Source organism: Macaca nemestrina, chromosome 17, assembly GCF_043159975.1.
Source record: "Macaca nemestrina isolate mMacNem1 chromosome 17, mMacNem.hap1, whole genome shotgun sequence".
Classification (NCBI taxonomy): Eukaryota; Metazoa; Chordata; class Mammalia; order Primates; family Cercopithecidae; genus Macaca; species Macaca nemestrina.
The window spans coordinates 57883649-57905885 of record NC_092141.1 but is presented as its reverse complement, the minus strand read 5'-3'; the positions used below and the strand labels follow the sequence as shown (position 1 = coordinate 57905885).

The 22237-nt window shown below is 39.5% G+C and overlaps 1 protein-coding gene across 2 annotated transcripts in view; it reads left to right on the top strand.

Moving 5' to 3' along the window:
• The window catches only part of LOC105472402 (UTP18 small subunit processome component), a 36816-nt gene extending 14835 nt beyond the window's left edge, over positions 1–21981 (top strand). For both annotated transcript variants that reach the window (XM_011725637.3, XM_011725636.3), the window contains exons 6-14: positions 1633–1758; positions 2900–3074; positions 5748–5848; positions 6128–6218; positions 11114–11237; positions 13681–13855; positions 19563–19705; positions 21002–21040; positions 21828–21981. In XM_011725637.3, the coding sequence (XP_011723939.1) occupies positions 1633–1758; positions 2900–3074; positions 5748–5848; positions 6128–6218; positions 11114–11237; positions 13681–13855; positions 19563–19705; positions 21002–21026 (960 nt within the window). In that variant the 3' untranslated portion in view covers positions 21027–21040; positions 21828–21981. The remainder of the gene's footprint in view (positions 1–1632; positions 1759–2899; positions 3075–5747; positions 5849–6127; positions 6219–11113; positions 11238–13680; positions 13856–19562; positions 19706–21001; positions 21041–21827) is intronic.
• The last annotated feature ends 256 nt before the right edge of the window (positions 21982–22237 follow it).

Below are 22237 nucleotides of genomic sequence, written 5' to 3'. Positions count from 1 at the left end.
ATAGCTAGCTCATTCTTTCTTTTCTGCTCAGATGGCACCTTAGACAAGACTTTGTCTGAAGTGGTCTACACTATTCACTTTTTAACTCATCACTATGTCTAGCTTGTTCATTGTGGTAACCAGCTGCCTACCTAGCACAGTACTTTAGTTAGATCCATCATATTAGCAGACAGTACTTTAGTTTAATATCTGTCATATTAACAGATCCCTCTATGACATAAATATCTTTTTTTTTGTTGTTTTTGGTTTTTTTGAGACGGAGTTTTGCTGTTTTGCCCAGGCTGGAGTGCAAGGGCGTGATCTTGGCTCATTGTAACCTCTGCCTCCCGGGTTCAAGCGATTCTCCTGCCTCAGCCACCCACGTAGCTGGGATTACAGGCGTGCACTACCATGCCTGGCAATTTTTTTTTTTTTTTGTATTTTTGGTAGAGACAGGGTTTCTCCATGTTAGTCAGGCTGGTCTCGAACTCCTGACCTCAGTGATCCACCCACCTCAGCCTCCCAAAGTGCTGGGATTACAGGCGTAGCCACCGCGCCTGGCAACATAGGTATCTTATTACACGTTGGCAGGAGTATTTAAATGGGGCAGGGGAACCTATTATGATAAATTAGAGTGATTTTGTCTCTCCCACCTTATGAGGACAATTCATCAGGCCTTCACAGGGTGAATTCACCTCCATTAAAAATGTAGTTACTGCATGGCCGGGCACAGTGGCTCACGCCTGTAATCCCAGCACTTTGGGAGGCTGAGGAGGGCCGATCACCTGAGGTCGGGAGTTTGAGACCAGCATGACCAACATGGAGAAACCTCGTCTCTACTGAAAATACAAAATTAGCTGGGTGTGGTGGCGCATGCCTGTGATCCCGGCTACTTGGGAGGCTGAGGCAGGAGAATTGCTTGAACCCAGGAGGCAGAGGTTGCAGTGAGCCGAGATCGCGCCATTGCACTCCAGCCTGGGCAACAAGAGCGAAACTCAGTCTCAAAAAAAAGGTAATAGTTACCGTAAAAATTTACCTTCAGTGACTACAAACAAAACACTTTTGTTTTTAACTGAGTTTTAAAAATTCAAGGGGAAACCTGTAAAAACAAAATAAATAACAAAATAGTCCAGGTGATGGATGAGATTACCATTACTTTAAACTTGGAACCGTGTACCCTAAGAGAATAAAGCAAGCAACCTGTGCCAATCGAAGAACTGTGGGGACAACTGTGTGGTGCCTCTTGCATTTGTGCCATGAATGCAAAGATGCCAGGTGCCAAAGTAGAAGTTTTAAGTGAAATTTCCTCAGAAGTGAAAGTCTCTTAACACAAATGGATGTATTTTGGGGAAATGACTACATACTAGTGCTCTAAGAATGAGTAATACATACAGACTTCTAGATATGGAAAGCACTTTAATGATTTAATCTTTTTATTTGAAAGATGGTAAAAATGGATTCTTGTGTGGTAAAGTGACTTGCTAGTTGGTGCCAGAGCTGCGGTTTTTTTTTTTTTAGAGTTGTGGTCCTTTGGTTAACATTCCAGTGCATTTTTTTTCCTGAATTGTAAACGATAATGTCTTTTTTTATACTCTAAAGGAAATAATGTTAATTCATTTCAGTTGATAAAATCCCAGCTTTCATTTCCTATAGATGAAGAACTGCCAGCCTGCGAATGCTGAACGTCCTACTGTTGCTCGGATCTCATCTGTGCAGTTCCATCCCGGTGCACAGATTGTGATGGTCGCTGGATTAGATAATGCTGTATCACTATTTCAGGTGTGCGTCCTTATTTACTTATGTATTTCTAATGCATTATTTTTATTTAAGAACCAGACATTTGCAACCCCAAATGCAAAAATACTGAAAAAAAAATATTCATGGCTAAAATGTCATAGCCCAAAGCATAGCTGAGTCTCAACGGAAGTGACAGAGTTCATTTGCTTGGAAGTACAAAATAGAACATCCAGTCAGCATACTGCCCTTGCTTCTTGCTCCAAAGTCTGTTGTCACTATTGTCAATCACAGCTGCTCATCCCTTGCCTGTTCACAGTTTTGGTAGCTCACCATCCCTTGCCCACTCACATTTTTATTGAATGCACCTGTATGACTTCAGTGTACAAGGAGCCGTAATAGGGGATTTGGAGTAAAATTTTTCTTCCACTGAATATAAAAGTTCAGCAAAATATTGGTTTAAAATAATAGATTGAGAAGTGATGAATGTATTAATCATGTTAGTGAATATATTATCTCTATAAAAACGTGTTTTTAAAATTTTCTGGTGAGTTATTAGAGCAAAGCAATAATATGACCTCATGACTTTACTGCGTCTTCCATGTTTATTCATCTAACACTAATGTACCCTGATAAGTTTCTTGGATTGCAACAATAAACAACAGACCTGGCCCTTCACTTCAGGATGTCACTCTTTGATGGGGTTATAGATGGTGAACACATGGTCACAAATGTAACCATTCAGTCCTGCAGGTGCTTCACAGTATCTCCTTTTGGATAGGGTATCCCAGTTTTCTTTTAGGGAATAACACTTGGTCCAGTTCATGTAGTTTGGATGCGACTGACTCTATTTCCTTATCTGTGGGTGGACAAACTCAAGAGATTAGTAGGGCAAGGTATGGGGAAGGAGAGTGGAGCTTCTGTGCCTTCTCAGGGCATGCCACCTCCCCGGCACCTCCATGTGTTTAGCATACCAGAAGCTCTCTGAACCCCTTCTGTTAAGATTTTTTATGAAGGCCAGTTGACATAGGCATGATTGATTAAATCATTGGCCATGGCTGCTTAAGTCAGCCTTCAGCCCCTTGGGTATGTATTTTTAAATGAATGCTTGTAGTGAAAAGTATATACTACCAGGATACAGGGTTCATGGAAATAATCAAAAGAACCAATTTGTACTTCTTTATAGGTTGATGGGAAAACAAATCCTAAAATCCAGAGCATCTATTTGGAAAGGTTTCCAATCTTTAAGGCTTGTTTTAGTGCTAATGGGGAAGAAGTTTTAGCCACGAGTACCCACAGCAAGGTTCTTTATGTCTATGACATGCTAGCTGGAAAGTTAATTCCTGTGCATCAAGTGAGAGGTAAGATTTCTGTTGAACACATGCAACCAATCATCCCCCCTCAGGTGAGTTTATATAGCAGTGTTTACAACCACTTTTTTCACTCCATAGGATTCTTAAAAATAAGAGTTTCTTTCGGTATAGTATTTGGAAAATGTCTTTGTGCTTTTGAGGTAATGCATTTGAATGAAACCAGTGAACTTTTTTATTGAACACTTATGGAATGATCGTAATTTGGAAGTATATATTCCCCCTAAACCAGAGAAACAATTGCAAATACTTGGCTATAAAGTTAGCAGTTGATGCAGCAGAAAAAGCATGAGCCATGGAGCTAGAAGATCCGGATTCCATTTCTTTGGACAAACTGTTTCACCTCTCTGATCTTCAGGAAACTTGGATACTCTGTAGTTTTAGTGTTAGTTATAATAAAATTTTAATTTATATTTAGGGGGAATAAAGCACTGCTTTTGGAGGTACTTCTGTATTTTAAAGAATGAACTACTTAAAAATAATGCCTTTTTAGGAGGTGAAAATTTATTTGCCCTCTACCATACCCGTTCTTTTCTTGTATTTCCCTACTCCTTTATACCCTAAAATACACCGACACCTTCATGCATCCTTTGGGAACCAAAGCCCTTCTAATGAGGTTGTCTGGCTAATCTCAGGAGGTAGTGTTGGCATATGGCACGGCTCACTGGTGCTTTCCCTATTAAACTGCACGTGCGTGTGGCTGGAAAGGACAAGAGTAGCTCTGTACAACCATTTTTCTACTAGTGGCTGAAAGTAGATGGGGCCAACTTTAGAAACATTTATGATGTTAATAGCATTTCCAGTCTTTTCTTTCCTGTGTTCCTGACACTTTGATCCTTTCCGAGTAGATCCTTGGTTTACTCTGAGGCAGAGCTTCTCAGAAGTAAATGTGCACATGAATCACCTGGGGAATCTCATTAAGCTTCAGATTCTGATTCTGTAGGTCTTAGGTGGGTTGATTCTGCATTTTTAGTTCTCTCAGGTGATGGTGATACTGTGGTCCATGGACCTCATGTGGTTAAAAAGCCTTAAACCATCTTCTCATATTGAAATAGAAAACAATATGTAGTAGTTGTTATTTTTACATGTCATTTCACTAATCAAAAGTAATGGATTCTGGCGTCTCCTTGTCTTGCATCCTCTTGGGAGAAAGCACACCATGCATTGGCCAAGATACAGTTAGTGATCTTTACCATGGATCTGCTAGGTGTGCAGGAGTGTGTGTCTAGTCACCACCTCCTCTGGAGACATGGCATTGATCTTTCCTTCCCAGTATTTCTCCTTTTTCTATTTTCACATTTCCACTGCCTGATACTGTGCTGTTAGGATTAGGTCTGTAGGGGTTTCCAGCTGTAGCTTCACATGGTGCTAGAATGAGCCTCCTGTCTCTGCTTCATCATGAAATGATATTTTCTTTATGTTTGGAACTATTTCAGTATACTTTAGTCAGTACATACGGTTTATTAAGAAATTGCAATTAAAATTACCCTTATTAGGGATAGTGAAGTGCCTTTCATAGTAAGGAGACTGGTCATCAACAGAAGTAACCCCAGTGCTTGGAAATATGTGTCTGAAATAATATTGGGAAGCATGAGTGCAAGCAAGGGAACTAAGATGTAGTCTTTGGGAGGCAGGACTAGAGTGGGATATTTAGTTTGTAGTAGTGGAAAGTAGCCTTAATCTGCATTTTCCTGAAGTGGAACAAGGGTCCTTAACCAGATTTTCGTAAATCCTTTTTCTCTAATTAGTATTTTAGTAACTTAAAATTTTAAAAATACAGACATATATTTTTGACTAGGCAATATATTCACATGGTATAAAAGTCTAATATGGAGAAACGAATGAATAGTGAAAACTCTCTTCTGCTCTGTCTCCCTGGCTACCTACTTTCCTTCTTTGGAGGTAGCCAGTTGTATGCATTCTGATGCATCCTGTTAGGTAACTTTTTAAAGAGTAACTTGGCTCTCTAAGCATTTTGATGTCAGGAAGAGTCTCCTGTATAGTCAATATGAACCTTTCAGTCATGGAAAAAGACATGTCCTTTTGTAAGTAAGTTGACTGGTTTGTATACCTAGCTCTCGTATGATTTGGTTACATGTGTCACATCCAGAGAAGCTAGTCAATCCTTAAGTAAACTGACATATTGTGAAAAGTTTTGGGTTTTGTTTTTTTTTTTTGTCTCACAAAGTTAAAGATGAGACTTCTCTCCATCATGAGCTGCTTAGTAAGTGGCCAGCAGCTAGTTTGTATATGTTTTTATGTTTTTGGCTGTCTCTAGTGGCAGTGTATTTCCCTTCTGGTAATGAACTTTGTGACAAAGAAGTATAATTTATCCTTTTAGTTAATTAGCGGTATTACTGCATATATTTGGAAAATTAATTGATATGTTTACTGTTTGGAGAGCTGAGTCTGTGGCCTGCAAGTAAAATGGTAAATGCTAACCAGGACAAAGAAGAGAAGTTTGCTAAGTGCTTTGTAGTGACCTTATGTTTGGGTCAGTCTCAGTGATGCCTGGGTTTAGACTTATTCAGGGTCTGAGCCAGGGTTTTGTTTAATTTGAGCCACTTACATATTTTAAAAAGTAAGAAACTCATTTGTAAATAGATGATAGTTTTATTGAAAACTGTATTAAACTTTATTTAATTGCCTTATCTCCTATTTTAGGTTTGAAAGAGAAGATAGTGAGGAGCTTTGAAGTCTCCTCAGATGGGTCCTTCTTGCTCATAAATGGCATTGCTGGATATTTGCATTTGCTAGCAATGAAGGTAAAGCATTATTATTGCTACTTGTTCTTCTCCCACAAGACATTAGTGTAGGCATAGTCTTGAACCTTAACTCAGTGTGTCCTTAAATATGCATCTCTAAGTAGAGGAGCACAGGTGGGACTTGGAGAGAAGTTGTTGGCAGTTGGGGTAGACCTTTTGATTACAGGGAAAAATACAGTTGAGTAGGTGCTAGAAAATAGAGAACTAGGTTAGTTTTCTCTACATTGTGTGATTCTTCTGTATACTTTCTAACAGTTTGATAAATATTTATTGTTTTAGACCAAAGAACTGATTGGAAGCATGAAAATTAATGGAAGGGTTGCAGCATCCACATTCTCTTCAGATAGTAAGAAAGTGTATGCCTCTTCGGGTAAGTCAATGACTTGAAAGAAGCTAAGGATATTTTTACATTTTAAATTTTGGGCCAGGCACGGTGGCTCACACCTGTAATCACACTACTTTGGGAGGCTGAAGTGGGCGGATACCTTGAGGTCAGCGGTTCAAGACCAGCCTGGCCAACATGGTAAAACTCCATCTTTACTAAAAATGCAAAAAGTAGCCGGGCGTGGTGGCACAGGCCTGTAATTCCAGCTACTTGAGAGGCTGAGGTGGGAGAATCGCTTGAACCTGGGAGGCAGAGGTTGCAGTGAGCTGTGATTGGGCCACTGCACTCCAGCCTGAGGGACAGAACGAGACTCCATCTCAATAAATTTTTTTTTTAGCCGTCTATCCTGGGCTACAGAGCAAGACTCTGTCTCAAAAAAAACAAAAGCAGAACAAAAAAACAAAAAACAACTAGGGTCAGGTGTGGTAGCTTACTCCTGTAATCCCGGCACTTTGGGAGGCGGAGGTGAGTGGATCATTTGAGGTCAGGAGTTCAAGACCAGCCTGGCCAACATGGTAAGACCCTGTCTCTACTGAAAATACAAAACTTAGCCAGCCATCCCAGCTAGTCGGGAGGCTGAGGCAGAGAATCGCTGGAACCTGGGAGACAGAAGCTGCACTGAGCTGAGATCACATCTCAAAAAAAAGAAAAAAAAAAAAAAAAAAAAATATATATATATATATATATATATATATGTATGTGTATATATATGAATTTAACGAAAAGCCGTGTTTGGTTTTAAGTTTCTTTTTAGGTAGAAAATCGGATTTATTTTTAGAATTCATTTTTGTTGCCATTGCCTTCTCATTAACTAATAATAGTGGAGGGCTAACAATTTAACATGCAGTTTTAACATGTTTGGGGAAAGAATGGGAAGATTACGCTTATGTAAAAGGTTATTCAGGGGTAATCATTCTCATATGATTTCCCGTGCTATGAACATTAAAATAAAATTTTATATGCCTTTTTTTCCCTATTCTATCTTTTGTCACTTGGTTTTCAGGAAACCTTCAGAGGGCAAAGGAAAAACTTCCACTACAGTTTGATTTATATTAACATTCTTGAAATGACAAAATCATAGATACAGAGAATAGATTAGTGGTTGTGAGGGTTTAAGGAGGATTTGAGGGCAGGAGGGAAGTGGAGGTGGCTGTAAAAGACCAACAGGAGGGGTCCTTGTGGTGACAGGAAGTTTTGTGTCTTGACTGTATCAGTGTCACTATCCTGGTTGTAATGTTGTCCTGTAGTTACGCAAAATGTTAACATTGGGGGGAAATGGTAAAGTAAGACCACACTGTATTTTCTGTATTACTCCTTACAGTGTATGTGAATCTACAATTATCTTAAGAGACATGATTTTAAGTAAGTAGTCTTACCTTTCTTAAAAAGATAAGGCAGACATTATTTAAAAAAAGATGATTCATTTGAAGGTTTTCTGACTTTCTTTTTGAAAGTTACTTAAAATCATCAACTCCTGTAACAATACTCTCTTGACTTCGATAATGTTTTAAATTGTCTTCATTATTGTCCTTTCTGACCTTTCTGTAGCTCTTTTAATTAACTGCACTGTCCTGCTCTTCTACCTTTCTGACTTCCCTAAGCCTTGTTGACTCTTATTCTGTATCCCAAAGGACCGTGGGGGCCATCCCTTGGGAGAGCTACATAATCTTAGCATAGTTAATGCCGTGTTTGGTAGTGGGAGGCTTTCAAGTGGTTCTGCTCTGTGAGTAGTAGTCAGCAATCTCTGTACAGCTTTTTAGCATAATTTTTATTTGACCTCAGCTAGGAGCATTTGGTAATTTAACGTTAATAAAATTAGTAGCATTAATTAAAATTATTTAACTTTTTAAAAAGGATTAATTTTAGCATTAACATTAATTTTTGTTTTGTTTTTATCCTAGAATCAGACTTTCACAAGGTTATTTACATTTGTATGTTTCTAATCAATGAATAAAAGGCCAGGAGTAGCTATATTTTCTATATTATACTAGTTTTTGTGACCAGAAAGAAGAGAAAGAAGAGAAAGAGGAAGGAAGGAAGGAAGGAAGGAGGGAAGGAGGGAAGGAAGGAAGGAAGGAAGGAGGGAAGGAAGGAAGGGAGGGAGGAAGGAAGGGAAGGAAGGAAGGGAGGAAGGAAGGGAGGGAGGAAGGGAGGGAGGGAGGGAGGGAGGGAGGAAGGGAGGAAGGAAGGAGGGAGGAAGGGAGGGAAGGAAGGAAGGAATTCAGAGTAACATTCCTGATGAAATGACCCTTGGCCCTGGGAGAGAGAGAGTCAGGGAGGGGAGAAGAGGTGGGGAAGGGAAAAGAGGTGGGGAGGATTGGTCAGCAGAGGTACTGAAATTTGGTATATGAATTGGATGCAGATGTAATGTATTTACACATTTGGTCACGGCTGTCTAATTTATAATAAGGTCCTAAGAAAGCAGGGAAGGAGAAATCAAAAGTTGAGCCTTGGTAAGTTAGGGGTAATTTTGAAATTTTGATGGTTCTCCTCCTCCCTCTCCCCTTCTTCCTCCTTTTCTTCTTCTTTTTTTTTTTTTTTTTGAGATGGAGTCTCACTCTGTTGCCCAGGCTGGAGTGCAGTGGCATGATCTCGGCTCACTGCAACCTCTGCCTCCCAGGTTCTAGCAATTCTCCTGCCTCAACCTCCTGAGTAGCTGGAATTACAGGTGCATACCGCCATGCCCAGCTAATTTTTTGTATTTTAGTAGAGACGGGGTTTCCCTGTGTTGCCCAGGCTGGTCTCGAACTCCTGGGCTCAGGCAATCCACCTGTCTCGGCCTCCCAAAGTGTTAGGATTACAGGCATGAGCCACCACACCCAGCCACTTCTTTTTTTGGAGACTGAGTCTTGTGTTGCCCAGGCTGGAGTGCAGTGGCACGATCTCAGCTCACTGCAGCCTCTGCCTCCCGGGTTCCAGCGATTCTCCTGCCTCAACCTTCTGGGTAGCTGGGATTACAGGCACACATCACCACATCCGGCTAATTTTTGTATTTTTAGTAAGACGGGGTTTCACAGTGTTGGCCAGGCTAGTCTCGAACTACTGACCTCAGGTGATCCGCCCGCCTTGGCCTCCCAAAGTGCTGGGATTATAGGTGTGAGCCACTGGGTGCAGACCCTTTTCTTATTCTGTATGGAGTAGTTTATGTGATTGGTAACATACTGTTCACATTACATTTTTACATGAAAAGAATATTTTGAGATAAAAAGAGTTGAAGAGTTTACCTTTTTCTGACTTTACGGGTTTTGTCTTTGTTTACTCATGAATTCTTTTTTTTTTTTGAGACAGAGTCTTGCTCTGTCTCCTAGGCTGGAGTGCAGTGATGTGATCTTGGCTCATTGCATCCTCTGCCTACTGGCTTCAGGCAATTCTCATGCCTCAGCCTCCCCAGGTAGCTGGGATTACAGGCGTGTGCCACCATGCCCAGCTAATTTTTGTATTTTTAGTAGAGATGGTGATTCACCATTTTGGCCAGGTTGGTCTCGAACTCCTGGCCTCAAGTGATCTGCCTGCCTCGGCCTCCCAAAGTGCTGGGATTACAGGCATGAGCCACCATGCCTGGCAATCTCATGGATTCTTTGCTGCCTTTTTTGCCATAAGTCATCAACTCATGGTCATTTCATGCACTTGCTTTCTAGATGTTCTTGCTTTTGATCTCTTCCCATTTTAGTCTATTGAGAGACTAATTTTTAAACACTTTATTATAGCATTAATGTACAGGCAAACATATAAGGCAAAGGTTTAAAAATTTGATCCTATTCAGTTTTCCCAAATATGTTTTACTGCTGCTTCACCTGCACCTTACTCCAGCCTGGAACATTTTATTTGTTAGGGAGTTGAAACTGAGATTCACTGAATTCTTGTTGGGAGAATAAGAGTACATTTGGAAGGGTGAAGTTTAGAGCAATATCCTAAAAGGAAGGATATTGAGGTACTAGAAAAAGGAAGAGGTAAAATAGTGAGGATCCACTTTTGAGATGGATGTATGGTCATTTCAGTAAACTATCTGTGCTTATTTGTAAGCTTGCGTTTAGCATTTTTTATCATTTAAATACCTTGGTAATAGATAAATTATGTGTCTTAATTATAAATTCCTGTGTTCTGGATCAGTTCGTTTTTCACTTCTTCCTCTTCCATCATCATTAACAGTTTGGTATGTAAATCACTAATCTTGCCTATGAGGTACTCTAATACCTGTTGATAGATGTTGGAAGAGCTATGCTAGTGAGTAGTGTTTTGTTTTGCCTCAGATTTTTGCTCCAATAATTTATCTGAGTGGAACTTAGAAGCTTTTTCTAAAAGTTCAACTCAAACCAACAGCTTGTGATTTTTTCATGTAAACCTAAAGGTATTGTCTATTAATGACTAACTGATGCAGTTTTCTTCTGTATATGTGAATGTATACAAGAAATATTCTTAGGCCGGGCATGGTGGCTCACAGCTGTAATCGCAGCACTTTGGGAGGCCAAGGCAGGTGGATCACCTGAGGTCAGGAGTTCGAGACCAGCCTGGCCAACATGGTGAAACCCCGTCTCTACTAAAAATACAAAAATTAGCTGGGCATGGTGGCACAAACCTGTAATCCCAGCTATTTGGGAGGCTGAGGCAGGAGAATCGCTTGAACCCAGAAGAAGGAGGTTGCATTGTGCCAAGATGGAGCAGTTACACTCCAGCCTGGGTGACAAGAGCAAAACTGCGTCTCAAAAATGGAAAAAAGAAAAAAGAAATATTCTTAGTCCAGTTTTCCAGAACTAGGAGGGTTATAATAGGTCTGTATTTGTAGTCTCCTGTACTATTAAGAGGGACTGAGAGTGGCCAGTTTACTTGCCTTTCAAGTTTAAAGCAAAAGTAACAACTATTTTTTTCACTCTTTTATTCAGGGGATGGAGAAGTTTATGTTTGGGATGTGAACTCAAGGAAGTGCCTTAACAGATTTGTTGATGAAGGCAGTTTATATGGATTAAGCATTGCCACATCTAGGAATGGACAGTATGTTGCTTGTGGGTAAGAGAGATTTTTGTAACCTTAATCACATTGTGCTAATGAGAATATGTTAAGGAATTGAATATACTAGATGGTGCGTGAGTAGTTCTCTTTATAAACTATTCAGTAATTAGGAAATTGGTCAACCCAGCTGAGCTTTTTTCATTTTATCGTCTTTGTGCAGTGTTGAATAATAATATTACAGTAGTTCCCCCCTTATCTGCAGTTTCACTGTTTGTGGTTTTAATTACCTGTGGTTAATCACAATCTGAAATCTACGTAAGATATTTTGAGAGCAAGAGACCACATTCATGTAAATTTTATTAGGATATATATTGTTATAATTGTTCTGTTTTATTGTTAGTTATGTCAGTCTGTTATTATGCCTAATTTATAAATTAAACTTTTTTTACAGAGATGTGTGTTTAGGAGAAAACACAGTACACATAGGGTTCAGTAATCCAGTTTGAGGCATCCACTGGGGTCTTGGAACATATGCCCTGCAGATAAGGAGGGATTACTATAACTGCAGTTGAATGCCTTTTTAGCAAAGAAAATGCTGGCGCTACCTTTTGTCATTGTAGTTTTTCCTATTTAAAATGCCTGTTTGGTCACATCAAGTTTTCCTGTAATATTTTCAGCTTCTTGTCATTGATGAGGAGGTAAGTCTAACTTTGGGTTTAAATCTTTAAGATACCTAAAGCATTTTTCCTTTATCCAACTGAGGGTATAAATAAAAAACATGTTTCTAGGAAATACCATTTGATAGTATTGTAGAAACTTTAAAAATATTATCTAGACCACATTGTGCTATTACTGAAAAAATTGGTTATTACACTGGGGAAAAGATGGGTGTGTTCTCCTACTTGATTCTGAAGATGCAGGGTGGGAGGATGAGGCATTGGATACTTTGCAGTAATTCTAAGCTACCTTACTAAACCACTAATTAGCACCCATAATTCTATAACTTCAAGAAGTAGGCTTTTATGATTTTCTTAGACCAAACACAATTGAGCCATGAAGTGATTTCAGTCAAATCCTCCCTGGGATGGGAAGTCAAGGGGTCTTGCTGTCCAGAAACTTAGCATGCTCTCTACTCTTTGTTCACTCTCTCCTTCCAGGTTAAAACTGGGGAAACTACTTGTATATATATCCCTACCACCATTTGCAAATTGGAGTTTGGGAGGAAAGGCAAGTAGAACTAGGCTGTGGAGCTTGGAGACCAGGCCATCTGCCTTAGACAGTAAGACAGTAACAGATCCCTTGGAGGGGGAGTGCCCTGATGAAGACCCCTTCCTTTCCTACCCATGCCTGTGCCAAGCCTGTAGCGAGGGACATCTCAGCACAAGCCAAGCATCTGCCAGGGTAGTGTGTGCTGTGGCAGCAGTTCATGAGTAGCAGATCTTTTGGGAATCAAGCTCCTTTAAAATGAAGACTGCTGTTTAAACTATAAGTAGTTTTAAGGAGACCTGCATTTGCCTCTATGTGGGGCAAGAAAAACTGCACAAAAATGGTCTTCACTCAAATTTGTGAAGCCAGTCTTCCTTGCCCTCTGTTTTTTGTATCACTTTTTATTAGTCACCTTTGAAGGGCCTATATAGGAAAGAATCTAATACTAGTAGCTTAAACTCATTTAATTTTAATTGCCCTTCAGTGTAATTGATTTCTGATGTGCTTTTCTAAAGACCATTTAAGGCTTTAGAATCTTAAAGTTATTCTTAAAGAATCTTAAGCAAATCTTTAAGCTTTTAGAAGAGGAAGAAAGGGACAGGGAGATGAGCCTTGAGGTCACTGCAGCAATAGGCAGGCATCAGGTAATGAGTCACCAGGACAGTAGGAATGGCAATAGGGGAATAGGCAAAGGATGTTTGTAATGTATTTGATAAATGCTTAGATGATGAGGAGTGGGAGAGAAGTATTCACGTTCTCAGGCTCCAGGCCTGTGCAACCAGAGGAGTGGAATTGTCATTGAAAGGAGGCGGAAGGAAGGGAGGAGGGGTGATGGTGTTAGAAGAGATAATTAATGCATGTGGCCACCCCCACAAACCGTTAGGAATGCAGTGCATAATTAGGACTAAAGGCACTGATTTGGATGTGGTGGGTGATTAGGTGGTCTGTGGGAGTAAATGAGATGAGTGAGACACTAGAAGTAGGTTAGAAATAGAATCCTGAGGACAAGAATCAGTGGAGAAAGAGGTGACTGTGAAGGAAACAGGATGCAAGAAGAGTCAGTAAAGTTTAACCTTCAAGAAGTCAACAGAAGGGGGAGAATTTGAATTCTGTTTTCAACCTGTTTGGTTGGAGGTTCTATAGGACATCTGTGGCTATAGTGGTGATAGCTGGACTCTTTGTAACATATGATTCCTGTAAATACCAGTTTGTGGGGTTAAATCTATATTCACTTAGGTTGTGAAAGCCCTTTTACTTGTTTTTTAATCTACTTTAATCCCTTTTCTCTTTGTAGTTCCAATTGTGGAGTGGTAAATATATACAATCAAGATTCTTGTCTCCAAGAAACAAACCCAAAGCCAATAAAAGCTATAATGAACTTGGTTACAGGTGTTACTTCTCTGACCTTCAATCCTACTTCAGAAATCTTGGCAATTGCTTCAGAAAAAATGAAAGAAGCAGTCAGATTGGTAAATATTTCATTACTCCTTTATCGTTGTTAATTTTTAAATTTAAGTTGAAAACATGCAAGAGTAACAGGAAAGGAGAGTGTTGAATTATTTTTAAAACAGTGGCTTCTTTTGATGTAGAAATTACTAGTATTGTAGCTTTTGGATGTGGTTGTTGGAAGGATGCACAGTAACCACCACTTTTGATTATGTCAGTTCTTTCAGGAAAGCTTTGCTGTCCATTCTCACCATTCCTAAAGTGGTCCTCGTTTTCAGAGGTTTCTTATAGTGTTAATGTTAAGGACTGTATTTAAGGCAAACCCTTCCTTCACAATTTTCTTTCCTCATCTGCCTTTTTAAGGCCTGTTGTCTTAATGGAACGGAGGCAGTTCTTGGGTTTTGAAAGTAAGTTGAACTTGAAAATTAAATTGTGTAAAAGTATTGTAATTTAAATAGCTAGATAGTACCTGTGAATATAACCTTTGTGTCAGGAATCTGCAGGACCACCTCCAGGTTTGGTGGCTAACTATAGACAACTTCCAGGACTCTGCATATGTTCGTTGAACTCATGGCTAAAATGTATTGCAGTGAAAAGGATACAAAGCAAAATCAGCAAAGGGAAAGGGTACATGGAGTAAAGTCCAGAGGAAACCGTCTAAGAGTCCTCTTCTAGTGGAGTCACACAGGACAGTTTAATTCCTCCAATAATGAGTTGTAACAACATGTGTTAAGTGTTTTCTACCTGGGAAGCTCATTAGAGACTCATTGCGGAAGATTTTTATTGGGAGTTCATATAGGTACCACCTCTGCCTATCTTGTACCCTTCTGCTTAGCATGTACCAAAATTCTAGATTCCCAGAAGAAAAGCCGGGTGTTTAGCATAAACCACATTGTTTGTACAAACAGTTTAGGCACAGTGAGCTACCCATATCATTCAGGGAAAGTTTCATGCCAGGATGAGGAACTGTGTGCTAGTCAAGTTCTCCAACACCATGCGATGGCTACCCTTGTAAACAGACCTTTCTCTTTTTTTTTCCCCCCGAGACGGAATCTCGCTCTGTTGCCCAGGCTGGAGTGCAGTGGCGTGATCTCAGCTTACTGCAACCTCCGCCTCCTGGGTTGAGGTGATTCTTCTGCCTCAGCCTCCTGAGTAGCTGGGATTATAGGCGTGTGCCACCACGCCCAGCTAATGTTTGTATTGTTTTTTTTTTTTAGTAGAGACGGGGTTTCACCATGTTGGTCAGGCTGGTCTCAAACTCCCAACCTCATGGTGGTCTGCCCGCCTCGGGCTCCCAAAGTGCTGGGATTATAGGCATGAGCCACCGGGCCTGGCCCAGAACTTTCTAAGGATAGCAGCCTCGGGCCTATGGAAACTCTTTTCTGCCCAACCTTAGAGCTCAGCTTCAGTGTCACCCCATCTCTGTGAAGTTTCCTACTCTTCAGGCAGAACCAATTTCCTCATTCACTTAATTTTTTGCTCAAGGCACCAGGTATACAGAAGGCATAGAACTTTGAATAGCAGAATTGCATTTGCTGCTATGTGTATACTACCAGATTGTACACACTTTACAAAGTGTGTTATTTTTGTTGTGCTCACTTGGCAAAAAGCCTTGCATCTGCCGTCAGCTTTGTCAGTTTCTAATATAAACTATATATATTAGAATATATAGTTTACAAAGATTTACTTGAGCCAAATAACAGTTCTTCAGAGATTAACTTAACCAAAGTAAACAGTTAATAAAGGGCAGAATTGTGATTTGGATGCCACATTTTTTTCTAGCAATTCATTGGTTTTCTGGCTGAATTCCACAGAGCCCTGGATTCTGCACAGGGCTTTATATGGCATGTAGGGCAAGGAGGAGGCTAAGCGCCTACTTGTATCATGTAGAGCAGTATCATTGTTGTCTCTAGTATATATTGGGATTCTGCGTATGATTTCCTTAAGAAATGTTTTGTTGCGCTGGGCGTGGTGGCTCAGACCTGTAATCCCAGCACTGTGGGAGGCCAAGGCAGGTGGATCACTTGAGGTCAGGAATCCAAGATCAGCCTGGCCAACATGGTGAAACCCCATCTCTACTAAAATTACAAAAATTAGCTGGGCTTTGTGGTGGGCGCCTGTAATCCCAGCTACTCAGGAGGCTGAGGCAGGAGAATCGCTTGAGCCTGGAAGGTGGAGGTTGCAGTGAGCCGAGATGGTGCCTCTGCACTCCAGCCTGGGTGTCAGAGTTAGACTCTGTCTCAAAAACAACAACAACAACAAAATGGTTTGCTGGAAAAAGAGTGAAAACTACAGCATAGCATTTTATTGCCTCTCTGTTGAATGAATCATTTGATAAATGAGAAGGTTCTAATTCAAGTCAGCTTTAAAATCCCTGCTCCCTAATGGGAGTGGTGTACTAGTAATATTAACCTTTTATCACTTTAATGGTAGTAAATTGTTTTAGAAAACCATGGGATCTATCTGCTGTTGACATAATATATTCTGCAAGGCATATAATAGTTCTGCATAGTTTGCTTCAGTGATCATGACAGCATTTATATATTTTTTTATTGTGGCAAAATCACACAAGGAATTCATTAGTAAAAGCCAAATCAGAGTTTTTAAATGGTAGTCAACCATGATATCTAATGGAAAGAAGCCAGGCATAGCAGCTCCATAATGCCTTGGTAAAACATTGTTAGTATCGTTAAATGCAATCAATCCCTTATAATGATTCAGACAGTTTTGTCATCCCATTACAAATCACTGTGAATTTCAGCTGTTGGAATAGCAGGAGACTCAGAAGTCAAATTTCTGTTACATCGACAATTTTGGATGTAGTAGAACGTCATGGAACTTTCTACCCATTAAATCAAGGATGAGTGAGCTTTTACTTGTTGAATTTTGATATCTGGATACTTAACTGTTGTGATAGAAATGGTATTAGAAAGCCGACTGCGGTGGCTCACGCCTGTAATCCCAGCACTTTTTGAGGCTGAGGCGGATGGATCACCTGAGGCCAGGAGTTAAAGAAGTCGGATCTTTATAGGCATTTTTCCTAATTAATAGTTCAATTGTAGCTTTTAAAACGGACTATAAATAGACGTCAGAGCACTGCGTAGTTTTAATCAGGTGAGATCTTTGGCCTAAGGGAAGATTCACCAATGCAGTGAGAGGTTACACTGGGGAAGTGTAGATACTTGCAGGTAGAGACTATTGATGTCTTAGGAGGACATTGTAAACAATCCACCTCCTTTCCCCCATATTCCAAGTCAGTAGCAGAAATAAAATTTAAAAATAGGCCAAGTGCGGTGGCCCACACCCTAATCCCAGCACTTTGAGAGGCCAAGGTGAGAGGATCACTTGAGGCCAGGAGTTTGAGACTAGCCTGGCCAACAAGAGGAAACCCCATTTCTACTAAAAATAAAAAAATTAGCTGGGTGTGGTGGCCCACACCTGTAATCCCAGCTACTCCGGAGGCTGAGACAGAAGAATTGCTTGCCCCCAAGATGCAGAGGTTGCAGTGAGCTGAGATCACGCCATTGCACTCCAGCCTGGGCAACAGTGAGTGAGACCTGATCTCAAAAAAAAAAAAAAAAAAAATTCAGATAGAAAGGTTGGTTCTAGTGTATTTTGATGAGGAAGAGTCAGAAAACTAGCTCCCCAAACTTCAAAGTCATTCCAGGAAAGTTGGTGAGTGAATGCCTGAGGCATGGTTTTGTAGTATCAGGTGAAGAAGGTGGGAACAAAAGGCAGAGGTAGGACAGCTTTGTCCTTAGCCCTTGCAGCAAATGTTTTTTTCCTGGTCATCTGCTTTCCTGATGCTTTGGATCATCTGTTCATAGTTGGGGCATGCTTGGAGGATACAAACTTACAATAACACAAGTGAAACACAGTTAAACCAAGGTACTTATCACAGATTTGTAGAATATCTGCCTTCCCAAATTAAATGTAAATAAATTTTTGCAATATCCATGTTGTGGCTTCTCTCTATAAAACAGGAGTCTGCTTTTTTACTAAGTGCTTGAAAAAATATATATACTTAATATAAAAAAGTAATTTCTTGAGGAACCTGTATAGAGAGTGGTATTTAAGAACTTTAGAAGTGAAGACCAAATTGGGGTACTGCCAACTTAGCTTTAATGGGTCAAGACCACTTCTCATTAGCACCATTGCCTTCACATTGATGCTGTGCTGTGCAGGCAGAACCTGCCTTCCAGCAAAGTTGAAAATAATTGAATGTGGCTTGGAGATTCACTGTAAACAGTATTTTCTTGACAAAATGGTCGGTAAGTATGTATCAGAATTTGGCCTAGTGTGTGACTGACTGAAAGCAGTTTAATAGGTGTATGTATCAATGGGTTTTACCCAGCACTTGTCTGTGAAAATCACTTTGATTGATGGTATAAAGTGTGACCTGAAAGTGTGGAGGATGACTAACTGCCCAGGTAAATAGCTGAATGGTAACGGTTATATGTATTTGAACATCAAGGTGCTATATCTTTTCGGAGAGCTAAGATAACATCTGAAAGTGAGCGTTGTTACAATTGTGGCCTAAAGGTAACTGCTTCCACACCTGGGTTTTATTCATCCACAAATTGGGTGAGGACCTGTCTCTTGAACTTAGGAAGTAGATTCTGGAGAAAGAGATGTGTGTGTTCCTCCTCATACTTAGGTCTGGCTTTGAGGTGAGCTTTTGGCTGTCTCTAAATCAGGACAGTTTCACTTGGAGTTAGATTTTCATGATTCAGCTCTCTTTGAGGAGAAATTGTAAAAGGCAAAGAGTATATACAATAGTTGAAAATTAAAAGTACAAAATGGCAATTTTATGGTAGTAGAATATATGTGGTATGACTTTGCCTAGGTTTCAGTTATGTAAAATCAGACTTTATAATGTTTCATTTTTTTCACCATTTGACTAACCAGATGAATCTTCATGTTTAAAATCTCTTTTCCCTATGATCAGATTTTAGTATTCTTTACTGTGGCCATTAAGCTAGAGTGGGTGCTGTTTGCTTTAGTGTATTCATTAATCTATTCATTGAACAAACATTTGAATCTCTCAGGCATCATGCTAGATGCTGTGTTGATGCTTTTTTCTCTTTCCTCCTTCTCAGTTAATAACACATTAAAGATAAAATTTCATAATGTGTACACATGGGCACAGAGGATAGAATAATAGGCATTGGAGACTTGGAAGGGTGACAGCATGGAAGGGGGATAGGGGACGAGAAATTATCTAATAGGTACAGTGTACATCAAGCTTGTCCAACCCACGGCCCAGGACGCTTTGAGTGTGGCCCAACACTAATTTGTAAACTTTCTTAAAACATGAGTTTTTTTTTTTTTTTTTTTTTTTTTAGCTCATCACCTGTTGTTAGTGTTAGTGTATTTTGTGTGTGGCCCAAGACAGTTCTTCTTGCATTTTGGCCCAGGGAGGCCAAAAGATTGGACACCCCTGTCCACCATTGGAATGATGGTGACACTTAAGAGCCCAGACTTCACCACTGTGCAAGAAATTCATGTAGCAAAACTGCAGTCATGTCTCTTAACTATAAAAATAAAGTAATAAAAAAAATGAAAGATCAAACTTGATTTTGGAATACTTTGCTGCACTAATAGACTGTACTTTCTTGTGTGCTACAATCAGAATGAGCTTTATGTTTCAGCAGAAAGAACGAAGATTACAATTTAAGAAACATGAGCTCCCAGTTGTTACAGTTTAAAGCTTTTTATTATCTCCTGCAGGTTCATCTTCCTTCCTGTACAGTATTTTCAAACTTCCCAGTGGTTAAAAAGAAGAATATTTCTCATGTTCATACCATGGATTTTTCTCCAAGAAGTGGATACTTTGCCTTGGGGAATGAAAAGGGCAAGGCCCTGATGTATAGGTAGGTATTATTTATGTTTAAAAGTCAGAGATACCTATAAACTACGTGTGACAGTATGAAGAGATACTATATATTCCTAATTCTACAATTAGTAAATTATAGCCTGTTTATCTTGACTCTCATCTTCATTATCTTTGGGTATTTTTCTACCATAAAATGTCACTAGCAGAAAAGTTCACCAGGGGAATATATATATTTTTTGGAAAGCACTATTTTGAGAATGTCAAATTGAGGAAAAGTAGCCACTTTAATAATATTTCCACTTTCTTGGTGCCTTATGTTTAGATGAACTTTTGCTGATTTAATAATTCAGTTTATTCCACTAGATTTAATTGATTTCTTTTTAAAAGGTGTTTCTTTCCCTGTAGCTGTAAGCTGTAAATAAGGGTGTTAAGCACAAAGATAACCAAAACTTACATGCACTGTCCAGGTTCTTTTCTGTACCCGACATACTTGGCTATAAAACAGGAACAAACAAAACCTAATTACATCATTGCCAGAAGATATAGGTGACAAGGTGGATCTTCAGGGCAAACTAAAGAGTTTTCAGTAGAAAACTTGTGATGTAAATCACAGCCCTCTTTCCTTGCTCCTTGTGTTGCTAGTGAATGCTACATAGAACCCTGTGTTTATGTTTGTATGCTTTAGGGAACTCCTGCTTTCAAAATGAACTAAAATCAGGAGTGAAGAAAAGGAGGAATGTAAATTGGTTTTGAGGAAATAGTTGTGAAAGAAGAATATACCAGACAATAATGTAGTTTAAAGTTCTACTTACTTTGAAAGGAAAATGGGTTATACCAGGATAATTTCATCAGTCTCATTTCAGATCAGATTTGGAGTGGTTCTATTTCAGTTTTGTATTTTATAAAAGGATGCAGATTCTTATTGCACTTCTCTTCCAAATCCTTTGGTATTTTTATAACTGAAATTTTCTTTTCTCTAAGACCCAAAGGCCATTAGATTTTTCACCAGGGGATTGCTCTGTAGAATGAGACTGTTTCTAGCTATACCAGTGACTGGAATGGACTGATGACATTTTTATTGATTATTTCTGATCAGGTATTTCATAGACCCCCATGTGAAACTTTGGAGTAAGCTTACTCATGTTATCTAAAATCTGAGGCTTTCGAATCCTCCAGAATGTCAGATTGATGAGTCTGAACCTAACTGCCTGGTGTGAATGATTGTAATTACATATTTTTCCCGCTAAAATCTTCCTAAATGCCACTCTGTGATCTAATTGAAAATACTGTGGGTAATTACAAAGTTTAGATGACTTATTTTTCACTTTTCCAGGTTGCACCATTACTCAGACTTCTAAAGAGACTCTTTGAAGTAAGAAAACCCTTTTCTTACAAATTCTGCCGGTTTTAAGGTTACATCCATTGCTGTCAATTGGTGGAAGCAGCACATTAGCTGAGCTTTGTTTCTTTACCCCTAGGTTACTGCATCTTTATTTAGAGGGGTGGGATGGAAGTAGATCAGGAACCGTCTAGCTGAAGTTGAACCTTCCTTGGAAATTTCTTATCCCAAATCACAATAATCTGGCTCGGTTCTTCTGAGGTCTGATCTCTAATGTTGCATTCAATAATTCTCATCAAAATTGTAATTACTGAGCATGTTTAATCCACAAAAGACTTAATAACACAGAGAGATGGGTCTTCAAATATAGCTATAGCTTGTATGAGCTTAAATCCTCTTATATATATGTTTCTTGAGAAATTAGCAACTTGCCCTGTTTCACAGAGCTAGATAATGGGCCTGGCCATTAGTTCTACTGCCCAATATTTCAAACCATAGAACATCCTTCCCTTCTCATAGCGTCCTTTCGGGTCTGAGATGCAGTGGTTCTGAGATTGAGCTTTGCAATTGGCCTCTTCATCTCAGTTGACTGTTTGGTCTCCTCAGAGATTAATGAATGTTGAGAGACTTTGAGAATGCAGATATATATATTTAATTAGGACAAAGGATTTTTGAAGTTACAGGCATTTTGGGCAAAGCTTTAGCCAGGAGGGGAAAGCAGTTTGGCTATCCTGTCTCTAAAGATTACATTGCCAGTACGTGTTTGTTGATGACCAGCAGCTATAAATCAGGTATTTAATTTCTTTTGTTCTTTCCTCAGGTCCAGTTGAGTCACAAGATAAGCCTGTCTTGATATATCGTCTCAGAAACTTTCCCGAATGTGTGATAATATATGGAAAATGATTTATAGAGTCAGTGTGCTTAAGAGCCGGTAATGTCTTAATAAACATGTGGCAGCTTTTGTTTGAAAATAAGTGTATCTGGTTCTTCCCACCACCCCCAACACACACACACACAAACTTGGATGCATTTAAGACTAAACATGAGAAATTGGAAACACCTGTCTGTAGCCATAAATAAAATATAAGCAGATTTTCTCATACTTCACAGCTAACCCTGATGCCTAGTTTCCCCCTTCCTGAATAGATCTCTCTTTGCTTTAGGGGATCAGCTAACAGGTAGTCTCTTGAGCTGTGGAGGTCAGTCGGCTTGATATAGAGCAGTGAAATC